The sequence below is a fragment of the Ptychodera flava genome, chromosome 17, assembly GCF_041260155.1.
Source record: "Ptychodera flava strain L36383 chromosome 17, AS_Pfla_20210202, whole genome shotgun sequence".
NCBI lineage: Eukaryota > Metazoa > Hemichordata > Enteropneusta > Ptychoderidae > Ptychodera > Ptychodera flava.
Genome location: NC_091944.1, coordinates 13,107,288 through 13,126,155, shown reverse-complemented (window position 1 = coordinate 13,126,155; position 18,868 = coordinate 13,107,288). Strand labels below are relative to the sequence as shown.

Here is an 18,868-nt window from a genome sequence, read left to right as displayed (position 1 = left end):
AATGGCCACATTCAGATTTATTGTAACAAAATAAGTTAATGGGTTAATTGTTTTCGTCATACTTGATCAAAAAGTTTCCTGAAATCAATTGGTCGGTAACTTTTAAGTTTGACTTTTTGAAGTGCCTAAGAATGACCTCACTTGGATTTGTTTATAAATGAAATGGATTTCATATGTACTTAAAACCACGATAACGAGGGATTAAGCATGTGTTAATAGTTTACCATGTGTCGCAGACAATCGCAAACAGGACAAACCATATAAAATGGTAAAAAGGCAAAACGTTCCCTCTGAAGCATCCCTTTGCTACAACAAACCATAACAATCATAACGGTCTCAATTGTTCGGCCACTACATCACACGAGATGAATTGCACCCCGAATACAAATATACAGATAGCGTTCATGCAAGACATTAATTATTTATAGAGTGGGTAGTTTAATGACTAATTTCGCCTCTTAATGTACACGAGATTAAAGGTAGTCAACATTTGTATGACGAACCCGGTTACTTTATATCACCCCTGTGAAATGCAATATTTAAAAGGCACATCAAAATACATCGCATCGTCAAACACTCTAGCTTTAGTAGAATAAAAGTCTACAACAGCAGGACTGGAAAAACGTTTTCCATAGTATATAATTCACATTCACGAGCAAATTCTATGACCAATGAAAAAAGGTTATCGTAATTATATCGTATATAAGTACTTAACAACAACATTTTTTGCTTTAAACGGTGCTCCATGCAGATCATTGAAATCATTTCACGTGAAACACCAGAAATGTCTTTTTACAATAATTTGTTGATTATGAGTATACGTAAACTAGCTCGTATAGATATATATACGAATAGGATTTATTATAGATACAAAGACCCTTTTTGTTGTAGTAATACGTGCTGATTTAAAAAATATATAATTTTTAGGAAAGAACAATACAATAGAATGTTAGACGAAAACTGTCCAGTTGATTCTAAAGTGCGAAATATTGGGTAGATATCGTCACTCGAAATGGATTAACATTCAAGTGACATCAATGTAGTTTCGGTTCAAGGCACATCCTTAAAAATGTCAAATTTATGCCATTGGAATTGTAGACTTCAGCGGCTACAAAAACTACTCAAAGCGTCTGTGAGGATAGCCCCTTACAGAGAACGTAAATTGCCTTTTAGAAGTATCATAGATCTGGACGCCTTCCTTTATGAAGATACGATTTCAGCAACACTTTGACTGACGAAGAAAGCTAGATTTTTAAACTAAAAATGAATTACTTCTTGCTTTTACTGGACAAATACCCATGGATCCTATACACACATGAAAACCAACAATCAACTCGCCAAGCTATGGGAACTGATATGATTTTAAGATTTTCATTAGGAAGTCCACATACACAACTCAGCCACATGCTAAAAATTGTAAATTTAGTAGTGATTTACATCTTTGGTAGAAAAATTAATAAAAAGTTATTAGGTCGACTATGAGTAACGATGCGATTGGTTGTGATGTGATTGGTTGCTAAGCCTTTCTGTCGATATCAACGACTTTGAGTACACCAAATCCTAAATGTTGCTACTGGTTCTACAAAAGACAGAAAACATGGCAAATACGATTGCCCATCCGGCTTGGATCTTCATGCTTCCAGAAACTGAAAGATAAATAACATGAACATAAATCATTGGGGTTTTTCAAATGTTGAAGTTTCTGATGCATTGTCAGTAGAACAAATGAATCATCACATTTTATACTGTCTCTCTAATATTTCATATTTTATATATACACCCGAATTTTCAGTATACCAGTATTACTTATCCTAACGTTAATTAGTTAACAGGTTTAAAACTGGTGCAGAATAATACAAATAACCAACAAAATAGACGTTTCGTTCATTTCATCTATTTTTTCAAATTTTTGGTAAGGTGTTTTAGGCACTTTTGCAGGACACGTCCGCAGACTGTTGACAATTTTAGTAGAGCTTTAAAAACGCACCAATACTGCTTACCATTATAGTAACAATAAAGATTAGGATGCCTAACCAAAATGGAAAGCAAGTATGTTGGTACTGGCTTCCTGTCAGAGGTGTTATTCATTTTCCCATTTTCGAGCATTATTAGCAGAGCCAAATATCAACGTCCCTATCACGACTTTACTGCACATAAGCCTATCGGTATGGGTATTACCTTATATTTACGTTAATTGCTTAATTGATAGTCTGCAATGATACTTTCTCCTTGTTCAAAAGCAGTTGAAATTGTGATCAGCAGGGATACAAGTCACCTGACGTTATATCATGAATTCAAGAAATCGCCAATGCTAAAATTTTAAACGCTAATGATATGTAAACAAGATGCAGGTAATATCCTGACATACCTCCGCCCCCTCCTATTGTATCGTAGAACTCTTCGGCAGACCAGGAGAAGTGACCACAAGCTCTGAAATTCCTCGGTGGTTTCTTCATTTCGCTCTCGTCACCTTCTTTGATCATCAGGGCCATTCCTTCAACTTGGTGTATTTCGATGTGACAGTGTACAAACCACCAGCCTAATAAACAAACATGTAATGGCGAGGGTGAAAAACCATGCAAGGTGGTGTGTGATTGCGAAAATGTAAAACTTCCAAGGGGAGAGAATTCTATGCTAGTGATTGCCATTCAATATCAAGGTATATTCAGTCATGGACGAGGACAAGATAATTTTATCTGCTGCTTAAAGTTTGTCTCTTCGACAAATGATCACTGATGGCATCGGTGATATTGGGCCTTAGTTAGTGACCACTACCTATCTGACTTATAGATTGATATATGGCGGGTGCCACATGTGGGGCAGGATGCGCTTACTATTTTCGAAACACCTGACATCACTTCTTGGTCGTCTGGCCGGAGGTCCATGTGTCTTTCTTTCATGAATGTGACTTTGTTTGTGTGCCGTCTGTTTGCTGTCTGTTCTGTGCTGTTTTGTGTCTGTGTTTGCAGCTGTTGTCTTCCGGGTTCCGGCCTGCTGTCATTGGATTATGGATTGGTATGATTGCGATTATTTTGCAATGTTTAAAGAACCAGTAGCTGTATTTTTCTGATCACGTTCTTGTGCTACTCCCGATAGCATATTGAAACACAATATTCAGCTTATCAATATTGCATGTATACGTGTAAAATGAACTGTTATCGTTTACATTTGCATTCTAGTCAGGACCAGAATTTGCTTCTCAATTATAACAATCAAGTTTACACAGGTTGAGTCATCAAGCTAGACCCTGTGCATTTCAACATGCTTTATGGAAAAAACAAGGAACTGTAAACTTTTAGTGAAACAATCATCAAAGATTACTGCTACTTTCCTCTTCAAAGGTAAAAAAGGTCAATTTTACAAAACTTTGACGCCCATCGTGATGACTGAACTTTTTAACACTTTGGTATCGTACAAGCGAGGTTTAATCCCGAACACAAAAATATATTCATAAATAGTAGTGTAAGGGAAGTCTCCTGTGTCATCAATCTGTCTGCATAATATCAGTGAACAATCTTTGTTTACCGCCGAAAATGGTAGCAGATGTAAAAAATAACTAACGACTTATGCTCATATCTTACAAAATTCCTATGAGACGAATGGTTGCCTGCAATGAGGTGTTAAAGTTACATGAACATACCCGGATTATCTGCCACATATCTGATGACAACATATCCACCAACGGGTACTATGACTGTATCTTTCATTGGAGGGTTTACAAGATTCAAACCAGGAATATTGTCTCCTCCCAGCTGGTGTTACGCCATTTACCAGAGTTACAACGTTCATCCTCTCCACAGTCGATGTCTTCGTTGTCGCCAGTATATAACCCATTGGCGGTATATTGGGCGTAACCGGTCTTTAAGACATAGAAGTGATGGCCATGGAGATGTACAGGATGAGGCGTTCCTCGTATACCTTCGCCTGAAAGTGATAGAAATATAAACGGGTCTGCCATAATTAGTCGCACATTGAAGATATCAATCCTTGTGACAGTTTCACCCTCTGCGCGGACTGTATCAGAAAAAAATTCGTTTTTGATCCTGCATAGTTTGATCCCTGTTTCCATAGCAATTATCCCTCACGACGATCCGGTTCATTCAGATTATTGACAGCAAGTAAAGTGACGCAAGAAGGGAACCCACCGTAGGACTACTGGTGACTCCCTTCCGCCGGTTTACGTACCTGGATATTGTACCATGTTGTAGAGGGTAATCTGAACCACCTTGCCAGTCTTGATTTCAATGAAGTGAGTACAACTACAGTGTCGTTCTGAACACTCTGCCTCGTTACACACCGTCATATAGTCCTCATATTTTCCACCAGGAAGTGTCTTTTGAAAGAATAGAAATGAAATTGCTATTGTCATGTTTTGTACCACAAAGAGAGTCTCCTTCATAGATATAAATTCTTACAAACTGGAGACAGTCACCAACCCTCGACAGAACTGCACGATGTTAGTAATTGCACTTTGGCAAGAGAGAAACTGCCAATAGATACCGACCAGTCTATGCTGGGCGTAAACATATTGACACCACAATGCAAGGTGTTTTTCTAGTACAAGAAGCCCCTTCTCAAGGCAGTAATAAGTCTGAATAATGACATGCTATTGAACCTTCCATACAAAGATTTTATGTATCATGCTAGTCAGAACCAAAGGTAGGAAGACGTGTCAAATTTGCCACAAAATCTCTATCCAAGTGCTTAGCACGGCGATTCGATTAATACAATATTACATCCTACTGTACATTGTTGAACCAGAAATAGAAACAAAAGAAATGCTAAAGCGCGCACCATGGGCGGCGTTGACGGTGGGATGAAACGTCTCCCGTTAACAGAAGACCGCCTTGAAATGGTCCCCGCAAAGTGAAAGTTAATGAAGATTTCTTCGGCATTACTGTCGTCGACGTTCGGGATCGTTGGAGGCGGGGGTTGACTAGCTGCTGCTTTGACATGTGAAATTGGTATACAGTCTATATAATTGTTCGGTGGAAAGTACCTGGAAAAGATAGAATATGATTTGGATTAGTACAGAGCAAGTGAAGGAAGAAGACCGCAGTACATAAATTGAGAGAGAACATAAATTGAGAGAGACGAGTCAGATGTGCTATGCCAAAGATGACGATATAAAGTCTGTGCAACTGCCTACACCAAACATATGTGCGACATTGTCTTATATTACAAAAGTTAAGCATGCAATACCGTTGATGTAATAAATTCAAAAACTTTCCCCGGCGCTTTAATTTGTAGTATTAATTTCGATCATCTCAATGCCAATTGGGGATGTACAGGATGATAATTCTTTTTGAACATTTGTCAAACAATTTCTATAGAATTCAAGGTGGTTCTATAATATTCAACGGTAGAATTACTGGTATTTCAGCAAGATTCGTACTGTGTAATAAGAAATTTCATGTCGCTGTTTTAAAGAATGTCTCCTGAATCTGGAATTATCAAAAGATATGGTAATTAATGATGTTCATATATACTGTATATATTTTTACAATAAATTGTCGGATGTTTTTCTTTAAGTTGTCCAGATTCTTTAGCATCAATAGAAAAGCTGTTCCGGTGAGTTTGAAAAGAAAATGCGACAACTTAGAGGTGTTTATGGTGACCATGGGAAACATTGTCAATGTTCCTACATCTTTAGTCTCTACATAAGTAGCAATACCGAAGAATCGAGCGTTCTTTAGCTGTTGGCGCCATACTTTCAGCCGTTGATAGGTGTGAGCTCGGTCAAGTTTCTCATACATGAATGAAACATTCATAGGTTTTATTATTTACCCCTACTCCTTTGTCCAAACAGGGGAGCAATACCGCACTGGTGTTTGTCTGTCTGTATTTGAAGATGTTTTATTGGTAACAACATAGAATGGTTACAGACAGTGCATGCCAGAAAGACGTAATGGTACAATTTTCAATTATCATTCATCTTTGATAATATTTCAATTCATTTTCTAACTTGTCTTCTAACTTGTCTTCTAACTTGTCGTTTTCCAGTACTTTGTATGAAATGCCATGAGCTTTTTGGATATTGTCATTTAAGGTGAAGTACTACGAATTAGGTCAAAATTAGGTTGTGGTGTCATTTTCTTGAAACTTTGCACAAATATTCTTGGAAGTTGTGCAAGTGCAAAAATGAAATAAAAAATGGGGGTCACCGCGCTCGTTTCCATGGAAACGGACGTTAAAATGGCGTCGTTAGAAATAAATAAAAATGATATAATTCACTTAAACTAAAGAAAGCAATTATAAAACGCTTAGCAAATGAGTTAATTTTAATAAATACCAAGACTTAAGATCCATATCTATCGAATGTATAGTTTTTATGATGTTTGTAAAGAAATTTTAACATAAGTATCGATTACAAAATGACGATATCGAAATTATATCACTACATAATTTTCGAAATTTCTTACTGTTACTTTGAATGGTGTCATTTTGGCCAAACTTTGCGAATAAACTTCTGACGTAATACCATTTAGTTTACACTTTTAATAAAAGGGTGTCACCACGCTACTTTTTACAATATCTCCAGGTGAATGGATAATATGTGCCATGTAAATGGGAGAGAAATGTTAATTTTTCGCTCATATTGAATAAACACCAGCTTCCTAGGGGGTCAAAATATTAAGGTTATAGGTCACATGTATTTCTAAGAGACTGGGTCAAAAAATTAGGTAAAAGCGCAATTTCAACAATGACAGGTGATGTTAAATACATGCGCTACAAAATAACCCATTTGCGGCAGGCTGGAGTTAAATCTGCGCAGAAACGTTCTAAAGCCCGTGCGCGTGCGAATTCGTCGCACTTTACCTTAAGTCCGGCCGGGTCACTAAACATTCTATGCCGAATTTTATCACAAGAATAATCAACTATAGTGCGTTTTGGAGACCCTTTCAAATGAAAGCGCACCATTTTGTCATGATTTTTCCCCTATATTCTTAGCTGTTCCTCAGATATACTCGAACTTATTTCATTCAAGGATGACATTAGACAAGTTACACTGACGTACATATTGATCGCAATTTCTGTATTCGATATGATCAATTACGCCAATTTTGCCTCCATCTGATATTGTTTCATATTTAGACAGATTAATCAGATATTTCTCTGTCGATTTGTCCCACATTAGTAGAAAGTTAATAAACAATACCGAAATGTACGTATGCAAATTAGTGTGTTTTGCTTCGCGGTCCGACATGCAAGCCGTTATTGTCGTCACATGGCAAACTAAGTACAAGGACATTGAACAGAGGTATGCACATATTTATCCATTTATATCAGCATGCAAGGGGGGTTATTGTCGTTACATGAACGTTTATTGCAATTTCTCACATCCAAAGCAACAACTAATACAAGTCTGCACTAAGTTCGTTCAAATTGGCCACACGGGAACAACGCACAACATGCATGAAAATCATTCTACGATGCGGTTCAATGTGAGTATCAGAATCTATCTTGTTTCAAGCTTTTACAAGCCTGGTAATGCAATGATTCTTTGCATGACTAGGTGAATGTCAAATTTCATTACTCGTATTTTATAAACGAGCAGTTACTTTACGAAAACTATGTTTGCTAAAGAGAAGAGAAACACCCACATTCACTTCAATTTTGACCTGAAACGTTAGTCCATGAGTTCAGATGGTGACCTTAAAGGCAAATCGTCAACGGCCACATGATGTAATTTGCGGTCGCAAATTTTGAAAATGAATGTAGTTTACGACTGGTCAGTCGAGACTAGACAAAAAACTAGTATCTTCCTCGGGTTGCAAGTATCCGGACTTACTTTATTTTGTGAAAAGTAGGTTCATCACTGTAAACTTTGCTTCTTTTGAAGGTGATGGAAGGTCAAGCAAAACATTTTGTCGGTTATTCAAGGGCCATGGTATTTAGGATAGGCTGCGTACCTATTTAAACGCTTATCAAATAACGTCTTACTATGGAACGGAAATATACCTACAACGAGATACAATGTATGTAAAATGAAATAATGTAATGTAGGGTTTGCGAAGCTTATTCCTTACCCAAAGGGACAATTCAAAGTAACACAATGGCTAGTTTGAGTACATTGAGTTGGCGTGGTCGTCGGCCATCTTCCCGCAGGTGCTGCTTCATAGTGTAAGATAGCTTCTACATGTCCTGGATATACAGTATTCTAAATGTGTGCAAGAACAAAACTAGTTACGTTAACGCGATAAAAACTTTGCTAGCACTAGAGCTATTGACACATTGGAGGAAACTTGAGAGGTTTTAGGCGTAAACGAGATAACAAGAGTTTCCTACTTTTTTCATACTTTGTGAACATTTAATTTGTGAAAAACTTTAACCAGTCCTCAAAAATTGTAGAATAACAATTCATGGAAGGGATTTGAAAATCAATTATTTCCCCAAGGGTCATTTTGTGTTTTCTGAACCTCCACAAATATTTAAAAAGTAATTCTTTGTACTATCCAAATGGCCTTAGTTTTGTTTGGTTTGGTTTGGTTGAATTGACCTGGGTTGAAGGCCATGATATCGTGCAGTGTATCATATTTGTATGGAAGGCTAAATGCTTCTTCTGACAAAACTAGGGTCTGAGATGCCTGTGTCATCGTAGGAGTAGAAATTCTTTGATGGAGTGTTCAGGTCTATGAAAATATTGTCTTCCGTGACCTCTCTAAAATCACTTCGAGTAAAGGTCGAAGTTCTTAAAATTGCAAGAAAGGAGTTAACCAGAATCAAATCAGAAACTGCGTTGTGCTCCTGTTTAACATTCCCTAAACATATACTAGTCGTAACTTATCATAACGCCATATTATGTTTTGCTTTTCTATACATGAATAAGATTTTTTGTCTGAATCCAGCATGCTAAAATGCCCAGTGATCATTTTGTCAACACTACCTGTATGTGTGTAATGTCTTAATGTTATCATTAACAACTGAAGTTCAATGTGGATGACAATAAAAATTTGTAAGAAAAATGTACACTTAACAAATAATTTCGTTATATGTATCGGGTTAATAAACTGTTTTAGCACACATTGGGAAGAAGGCTAAGAAACAATACATTCGAAGAAAAACTTTTGGTGACGGGGTTTTATGATCAAGGTTGCTAAGTCTGACTTCGCAAAGAAGCAACAACAATCGTGTATTTGCAATTAACTCACTAGGTTTATTGCTGCACAGACAGTGCGTAAGAAGGAACTGACACGAAATGTAGCAAACTAAACGTGCTTTTCATGGGCTTGCAACGAACGCTATAGAAAAACCAAAGGAGAAACATTATGGCGGGATAGTCTAGTCCACAGTGATTGGTAGAAAGTCATTGAAGTGTCTGATTGGCTAACTGTATCGCATATGATCCGCATGATCATATTACAATATAAAGTTCAAATAAACTGTTATTTGTCTTCGACAAAAAACATTGAAAAAAGTCATGTACTTACTCCATTGATGTCAGACGTTTCAAGGGTTGTGGCACGAATCCAGAAGTTGTCGGCAAGTTCATTGGTCTCGATGTAGAAATCGAATCTTTCACCGGAGTTTATGATGAGCTCATCCGCAATAACCGTGCGGACCCTATTACCATCAGTAGCGATCACATGAAGTTTGTGCTTGTCGATAGACACTCTGAAGGCGTAGATCATAGCAGCGTTGATGACACGGAAACGATATGATAATGGTCGTTTGACGGTGAATATTTCCATGGGTATCAGATTGTTATCAATGACGTCTCGTCTTGGACTTCTCTCATATGGATAAAATAAACCTAAGTTGGAAAGTATCAACATTGCAAAACCAAATTATTGGCATTCTAAGAACGAAAGTGATACGTTTGAGCAAAACTTAAAACAAACTACCTAGCGGCCGATATAGACCCGCTGTATTACGTATAGACGCTGTGTTATGTAGAGAATATTTATTTGTGACACATGTGTTGATGAAGAAGGTGGCAATCTTTGATAGCTCATTCCAGTGACCTGACAACAATGGCATAAATAGCTGCAAAAATACACAATTGAAGATTTCGCCAGTGGCTCTTGAGAAAGAAAATTTTTAACCAAAAATAGCCAAAAAGCACATATTGCAGATTTCATCATAATTTCAATATATAACATTAAGTTCATCTATAGAAACTTTGTTTACCGAATATCAAAGCTATCAGACAAGTAATTTTTGAGAAACACAATTTTGACCAAAAATGGCAAAATTTGCCCCAAAAATACAAAATTGCAGATTTCATCGCTTCCATACATCATGTATAAGATAATTCCTAGAAACCTGTGTAACAAATATCAGAGCTGCAGACGAGTATTTTGAGAAACTAATTTTTTGACCAAAAATCGTAAAAATTTCCAAAAAAATACACAATTGCACATTTCATCGCTTATTCAATATATCACATTAAGTTCATCTGAAGGAACATGTATACCACATATCAAGCCGATCAGACGAGTGTTTTTGAGAAACACGTTTTTTGACCCAAATTGCAAAAACTGCCCAAAATCTACAAAATTGTAGATTTCATCGTATTTTGAATATATCACATTTTGCTCATCCCTATGAACCAAATATCAAAGCTGTCAGATAAGCGTTTTTGGTGAAATAATTTTTGACCAAAAATGACAAAATTTGCCTCAAAATACAAATGTGCATATCTCTGCAAAACATTAACAAAACTGGAAAAAGGTCATCCCTAGGGACTTAAATATCGAATATCAAAGCTACCTGACCTGCAGTTTTGAAGATTTTTAAAGATTTTTGACCCAAAAGGACAAACATTGGCTTAACAATACAAATATGCAAATTTCACCACGATTTTAACACACTTAAGTGAGGTCACCCTAGAGAACTGCATATTAAATTTCAAAACAATTGGACTTGCGATTTTAGAGGAAAAGGCATTTTTTGACGGACGACGGACATACGACGGACGACGACGGATAATCAGCCTATTTGATAACCTTCGCTAAAAAGCTTGCCTTTTTGAAGAGTTCTCGTTTCGGTTTGTACCTAGAAGCAGCTTGAATGTCGACTGGCTATGCAGCAGTTTTGCGATAATATGAATCCACTTTGCAATAGAAAGATGTTTTGTCAGATCAAAATGAAGTTTATTTTCAAATTTATCAATCTCAATGATCTCTGTCATTACGACATGCACAATTATTAGTAGAGATAATAATAAAAACACCCCCATACCAAAGATAATAATAAAAATACCCCACACCAAAAAGAGAATCAGTTATCATAACAAACTCAAATAATGTTTACCAAGTTTTTACACCATGTCATTTCAATATTACCTTTGCCATTTATTAATCCGGACCTAAAAGGGGTAACTCCAATTTCAGTACCATCAGACTGCTTTGTTTGATAAAAACAGGATGGTGCAGTTACATTGTAACCAGGATAAAATCTGCATTAAAATGAGAAAGATAAAAAAAATTAAGTCTCTTTCTCTGTGCGTCTCTTCCTGTGGAAGAGATAAACAGACATACAGACATGCAGACAGACGGACAGAAGCTAGGGGTGACGGGAAAACACATAAACAAGGACCAGGGGTATTGTAAATTTGAAAATGTAATATCTAATTTTTCACATTTTGGCAACGTTAACGAGCTGCATGAGAATCACATCACAAAGTGTCTCACGTTTGAATTGTCTTGTTTTTATGGATCTCACAAAAGCACGGAGCTATAAAACATATGGCTTGTGGTTGCCCAGGGTATATCTACCTTTGCATTTCCCACAATATACGATTGTTTATATCTAGGGAAGTGTCTCTCATCCAGTCATGGAGAATCATTATGAATTCGCCTTCATAGTCTGGATCTGTAGTCTCCTCAACCTGTCAAAATAAAAATCGACGATTATTATCTTCTTCTACATCAACATCATAAGTCATCATCGTCATCATTATCATCCCCATCATCATCGACGTCATCATCATCATCATCATCATCATCATCATCATCATCATCATCATCTTTTCATGCAGAGTTACAGTTATATACCTTCATTGCAGATGAGGCTATTTCAAAACAAAAGTAAAACAACCAAATTTCCACTAACACCTCACTTCTAACTATACTTCACCTCCACAGTCTCTTCAGGCGGTAACACAATCAATGCTCCATACAATCCATCCGTTCTCTGTGTTCCGAGATGGGAGTGGTACCAATGTGTTCCGGGAGGTGTAGCCAGAAACCTATAGGTAAGTCACATTCAAGGAACATACAGGTGTGACATTTTTGATAAAGGAAGTGCCTTGTGTGCACATGCACATATTCGTTATTATAACTCAAGTAAATGTACATTTTCGTAAAACTAATGTAAGTCCTCTATAACGTCACAAAAAAGTGATGAAATACGAACTTCAAAGAAAAGTGAAGGTTACCTGTAAGTAAATGTTTCGCCAGGGTTTATAGGGCAATGTGACACACCAGCCACTCCATCCATCCAAGGTGTATTACGTTGTAGCATTCCATGCCAGTGAATTGTGATGCCTTCCATTATAAGATCATTGGTCACGTGCACAACCACCTTTGAAAATGAATTACATTACCCTGCACCTTTTAGCTAACAGTGCAATAAGTATCACTTCACATTTAAATGTCTTGGTCTTTATTTATAACCACATCTATGTTATCAAAGTGTTTAATAATAAATGTCTATCACATGCTGGTTCCTATCATGACACCTAGTCGATCGAATTACGCAGAAAAAAGAGATAAAAGAAGAATTATTTAAGTTTATATGAAGGCCACTTTCAGACTTGAATAATCTTCATAACATACTCATTATAGAATGTATACATTCAAATGAAACAGAAAGAAACACGATGATATTTGTATCGTATGCAATCGATAATATATAATACCAGCCCGTAACGTGAAATGTTTAATACTGTAATATTGATAATCGACGACAAAGATGAAACGGTTCTTTTCACACAAAATAGCTATTACATTGTTCACAAAAAAACAGCGCTTTTAATTGTTATTACTGACAATGTAATTGGTCATTTTGTGCAATGCAGGAAAAAAAAATCAAAAACGAGACGTACGTATGCTATAGATGGATAATAGAATTTTATTGCCAATCATGCATAAATCACAGGTGAGGGCCGCTATGGCGAGTGTTATGTACTCGCTTATTGTTGTGAAACAATTGATGCATTTTGAAAAGTTTTTGATCACATTGCAGGTAGTGCGCCCTCGACGGACAACATAAAAAAGTTAACATGACGCACCTGTGTACCGTTATTGACAATGATGGGCGGACCAGGTAGCTCACCGTTGATAACTATAGCTAATCTGTAAGTTCCATCGGCGGTTATCACTTTGTCTCTTTCTGTGAGAATTATATAAAACGGCAATCCTGGCAATTTTGTAGTCCATGCGCCGACATGAGAGACACCCCCCTTGCGGAACCTTGGCACCAACCTTTGTTTTTGAGCGCTAAATATGTACGAACTAAATGGAGATTACCTTGCATTGGGCACCGCTACTTTTAGAGATTAATGACTGTTAAAGTAAATGTATTTGTTGTACAGGGAAATTCCATAATTGTTTCTGCGTGGACTTGGCAAATAATTTGCCCTTTTAATACCGCCGCCTTTGTGCACAATAACAATGATCATAACTATGATAATATACAGTAAAATATCATCCGACCAGTGGGAGATAAAAGACTTGTTAAAAGGCAGAGGATAAAAACTGCAACAAGTTAAAACAAATACAGTAAAATACTGACCGACCAGCGGAAAATAAAACACTTGCAAATCGCAGAGGAGACAATCCTGGCAAATTGTGTAGTCCATGAGCAGATATAGGCGATAGTACTGACGAAGGGTTGCACCCGAAACGTCAGTGTGGATTTTTTCTCTGCGATTTGCAAGAGTTTTATTTACTGCATTTGTTTTAACTTGTTGCAGTTTTTATCCTCTGCCTTTTAACAAGTATTTTATCTCCCGCTGGTCGGCTAATATTTTACTTTATTCATTTTCACTTGCTGCAGTTTTATCCTTCTTTTGACGTCGTTTGTAATTTTTATAATAATAAATGCTTGTTATATATGCCTAGCGCCTTTCCTTACATGTCGAACACATACGCTAAGTTCTGTCAATTGTTCAGAATGTATGCATCACAACTTTAAACAAGTGGATGACCAAAGCATATAAAGATAAACATAATCATTATAAGTGCTCTAAGATTAGCGTTAGCAAGACCAGTGCTCCTGTCGATCAATTGCCTCCTTTTGAAAAAGTAATAAATCCGATCAAACCCATCATATTAATGTATTTCTTACATTTCGTGAATTTTCCGATTGTTTACAGCTCGGCTATGTCATGTATAAGGCAGCGAAATACATTACTTCAAATCCACCAAGTCGACCACTTTCAGCTTTATCACCTGTTTGTGTAGCCGTGTAGCCGCAAACATCAAAAAATCTAAAGATAATTTGTGTTTTGATAAAAGTGGATGAAGCCATGGTGAGCACAGTGAGTGTAAATAAATGCACTGATTTGAAAAGGAATGGAGACGGAGAAGTTAGCAGACTGCATGAACGGTGTTACTGCCCGGTTTCCACTGTTACCCGGTCCGGTGAAGCCCTTCGACGTATTCGACGTCAAAGTAGACGCTCAACGCTAGATGTAGCAGGAAACAATTTGCTCTCCTGGCGTGGGACAAATTGTCACCTGCTCTCGGGCACGTAAACCCATGTATTGGAACAATAATATATAGTATTACATCTGGGCAAAGAAAGAAATAGACTGGAGGTTATTTGCACAGTAAACTTAATACACATACACATCCTCGTAAGGGAGCGTTCAGTTATTACGGCCGGGGTGGGCCGGCAAAATCCAGGGGTCACCTAAATTTGAAAACTACAAAGGGGGGTCATGTATTTTTTCAAACAGCTCAGAGGGGGGTCACTTAATTTTCATAAGTATCTTTTGCGTCAAAAAGCAGTTTCAGCGTTCAGAAATATTCTGGGAGATAAAAATGATTCGCTGCGTGATTTAATTCTCTGAAGTCATTTAACTGTAAATCTGAACAAAAGTATGATAATCTGTCACATGAACATCTTGACTTGGCAACTCTGAGGCTTGTCTTGTTATAAATCGAGCTCACCGAAGGCAATGAACAATTCCTATTACTTACATATTAGAGATGTAGCAAGTTTTGTCAAGGACATTACATAACAGTTACCTGTAGACTACGAAAAGTGAAATTCCAGTATCATAATTGTTGTCCACATCTGAACTTTCAAATACCCTATTTGAATCAAGTACATTTGTATCAATTATCAAACACCTATAAAAGCACAAATTAATTTAGTTTCGCATTGTAAAAAGTTATTCATACTTTTCTCATAGACTCCAATGTATATTGAATCAACATTTCAGTGAAATTCCAAAAATCCAATTTCTAGCGAACACATCCATTTGTTACCACCCTAGTCTAACCAAGTATATTAAGAGAGTACATAAATACACAGATTTACCTATTTTGTATTGCAAAACAATTCATAGTTTCATAGACCCTGTATAGTGGAGGAACATTTACAGTGATATTCCAAATTCTAATTTCTTGTACACATAATATGCACCTTTAACCATCATATTCTAATCAAGTACAATTATGCTTAATTATTCAACGTCTGTACATGCACAAGTAAAGCACGTTTTTCATTGGAAAAAAATTATTCACAATTTTATCAAAGACTCCCATGTATAGTGGATGAATATTTTTGGTGAAATTCTAAAGTCAATTTTGTCCATATACTAGTTGCAGCAACCTCATTCGAATTAAGTACATTTGTGTCAATTACCAATATCTATAAATGCATAGATATAGTTTTGTATTTAAAAAGTATAACGTAGTATTATCATACTCTACTATGTATAGTGAATCAACATTATCACAGATGATTATCAATTAAATCAAAATTTGTACACACACGCTTGCGCAAAAATATTGCGACCCACCTGTAATTTCTGTCCAATTACTTTGAGGGGTAATTTCAAAATTATAGCAAGTCAGAAGTGGAAAACCGAACATTAACAACTTGTGAGCTTGTAAGGAGGGTCATTTGAAAAAATCTGTAATTTTTTTTTATTCTATCGACCCTCCGGAGGTGTTTGTGTGTGCAGCTTTACTCAAGCAATGTGGGGGGGTCATGAATTTGTTGTCATCTTAAAAGGGGATCATCAATTTTTTGGTGCAATGGGTAGGGGTTCACTTATTTTGACTGATGCGCAGGAAGAATTTGCCGGGCCATAATAACTGAACGCTCCCTAAAAGCAGCTGGCGTATTGTTCTGTCGTCTTAGTATTTATTATACGCAAATTGCAATGTATATTTTTAACGAGCTTATCATTCTTATGTCGGGTTGGTAGTGCAGCTTCGAATTTGAATTTCTGTTGTCATTGTACCAGTAATAACCGATCAAACTTGAATTTATGGTAGGCCATGGAATTCTTTGTAAAACATGTTAATGATTAACACAAGATGCATACGATGTAGAGCCAACTCTGTGATACCGAAAGAGGGATATGTTTTTGCTCTGCTGCTTTACAGTCGTCCTCTAGAAAGTCTGACAGAAAACACAAGCCTTCCGAGAACTATCAGTTTTTTTCGTGGTCCCTTTCCATGAATGGACAAGTGCATGCGATAAAACAATTCTATTTGGGTAAATATCGTTTTTAAGCACCCCTTCATTCCCCGAGGGCGTACACACTGACACTCGCTAACGCTCTTGGCACAATATGATCAACTCCATCATAAACGTCTGAAAGATTTATGTTTTGTGGCATGTGCTGTAGATACAATTCACGATTTAGCCGATATAACTATTTCCAAATATTACAGACGTTGTTACACAATGGCGATCGAGATGTTTCATTAAGAAATCGATTAGAAAAACGAGCGAAATCTCTTAGCCACAATTTTGAAATTTCAGAGAGCTTTTTCAAACTTGAAATTTACCAGCAAATGTGATCACGTTAACTTTTTTAAAATGGCAACGAGTTTGAGGGTAAAATACCTCGATTAAAACAAAATAAAGGAAGGCAAGTTAAAATAAGATTTTGTACATAATTGCTGCTACAACTATAGTGTGTGTATGTAAATATGCAACTTTAGATGTTTCGACTTCAGCTTACCTAAATCCGATAGTGGGTCTCTCCCAGTACATGAATCCCTATTTCTCTTAGTAATGAATTGCCATACCGGAATATAGGCAAACCAGATCCTGTAGTCTCATTGTACGTTACCATGGTGTCTCGATGTTCAACTTTCCATTTGTATTCACAAATAGTTCCTTGGTTATTGCAGTCACCATTTGGTTGTAACAGCTGCCCTGCCGTCATGAAGACGACGTATGGTGATAATAAGAAGATCAAAGCTATCCACGCTGCCATGTTCATTCTCAAAGTGAAACACTAGAATGCGTTCGCACCTCTTCAATGCTTCAAATATCAACCGTGTACAGGGTCTCTTCCCATAGTGCCTCGAGAATCAATAGTATTCTATCATCAATCATCGTCAATGTAAATTCAATGTGTCATGCAATATTTAAATATGGTTACATCCCATAATACTCAGACTATGAAAACCATTTTGTTCTCGTGCCTATTCAGTAAGTTGTTTCGTCGGAGAGCAATTGAATTGTCTTGGAGTCAACATACAACTTTCGCAACGCTTATTAAGAATTTTCGATGTACACTAACTATTTTAATCTTGTTTGACGGCTGTTAGGGTATTTTCACCCGCTTGGATTTAGGAGAAACATACTTGAATGCCTTGAAAATTAACGACTAAGTAATGTACATGTCAAATCTCTATTGACACTGATCTTTTGATTGTAGAAGTTTGCGTTGCTTGGCATCCGTTGTTTTCGCCACTTTTTGTCCATGTGCTGCATTGAATCGTTCGAGCAATTGTATCTACTGCCTGTCTTTCTAATTAATTCTTGACTGAATTTCGATAGGAAATCACACGTAATGTGTTATTAATCCTTGAATACCTAGGTGGTTCACAAACGTACCAAGTTGCACCAATTCATCGGTTTATTTTGTATGTTCTGCCATAAGTGTGTTTATCTGACACAGCTTCAAGTGTTTTCGCCAAGTGCCAAGGCGTTGCCATTCTAAACCCCGCCCTCCCTGTTATCGTTGTCAGACGGAAGTATTATAGTAATCACCATGTGAGGTCGGCTTGTTCACTCTTCGTAAAGTGTAAGGTTGCTGGGGCCTTATCAGTCTTTCTCAACGTTTGACCCTTTGATACTAAACAAACCATAAAATACGATTGTGTGTCGCATGAATGCGTGTACAATTTGATGACTAGAGTCCTACTTTACAAACAGGCAAGGTCGAGAGTTTCCTAACAGCTATGCAACTTCTCTAATGATACTGTAAAAATATTCAAGTGTAGTAAACCTTTACGGGACTGGCGAAATCGCAGCACTGTCTATAACAGGAAATGATATAACTTACGATTCAAATCTTCCATTTTTAAAATGTAATTTTACTTTTGCAAATAATATCTTTCATGTGAGATATTAGTCACAGAGTCAAATATTAGCTAATATTCCTGCATTTGAATAGATATTTTTTATAAAAACTGCAGCGAGAAAAATCATTTAAGTAGACTATCCGCTATTCGAGTTTTAACTCATTTTGCGCAGTTCACCATTAGAACTAAACGGTGCTCGTGTATAAACAAGCGTGTATAGTCTCGTTGACAGAGTTTTGTTGACCCGTATTATTATTATCTTATCAGGTTTTGACTCAATATTTAACAGAAGAGGTCATGCACCCTAATTTGCATGGACAAGCGAAAGTAGTAAAATTCATTACCTTTGCGTATGTTAA

At 36.8% G+C, this 18,868-nt stretch overlaps 1 protein-coding gene across 1 annotated transcript; it reads right to left on the bottom strand.

The window, feature by feature from the left end:
- Window positions 1–414: 414 nt before the first annotated feature.
- Window positions 415–17,546, bottom strand: LOC139115490 (uncharacterized). Its single transcript, XM_070677627.1, has 13 exons — window positions 17,156–17,546; window positions 13,238–13,338; window positions 12,383–12,528; window positions 12,088–12,193; window positions 11,721–11,833; window positions 11,289–11,401; window positions 9,432–9,754; window positions 8,031–8,161; window positions 4,795–4,999; window positions 4,186–4,333; window positions 3,641–3,924; window positions 2,369–2,539; window positions 415–1,646 (listed from the first exon to the last, which is right to left on the bottom strand). Exons 3-11 carry the CDS (start codon window positions 12,496–12,498, stop codon window positions 3,725–3,727), a joined length of 1,455 nt encoding a protein of 484 aa, XP_070533728.1. The 5' UTR covers window positions 12,499–12,528; window positions 13,238–13,338; window positions 17,156–17,546; the 3' UTR covers window positions 415–1,646; window positions 2,369–2,539; window positions 3,641–3,724.
- Between the last annotated feature and the right edge of the window lie 1,322 nt (window positions 17,547–18,868).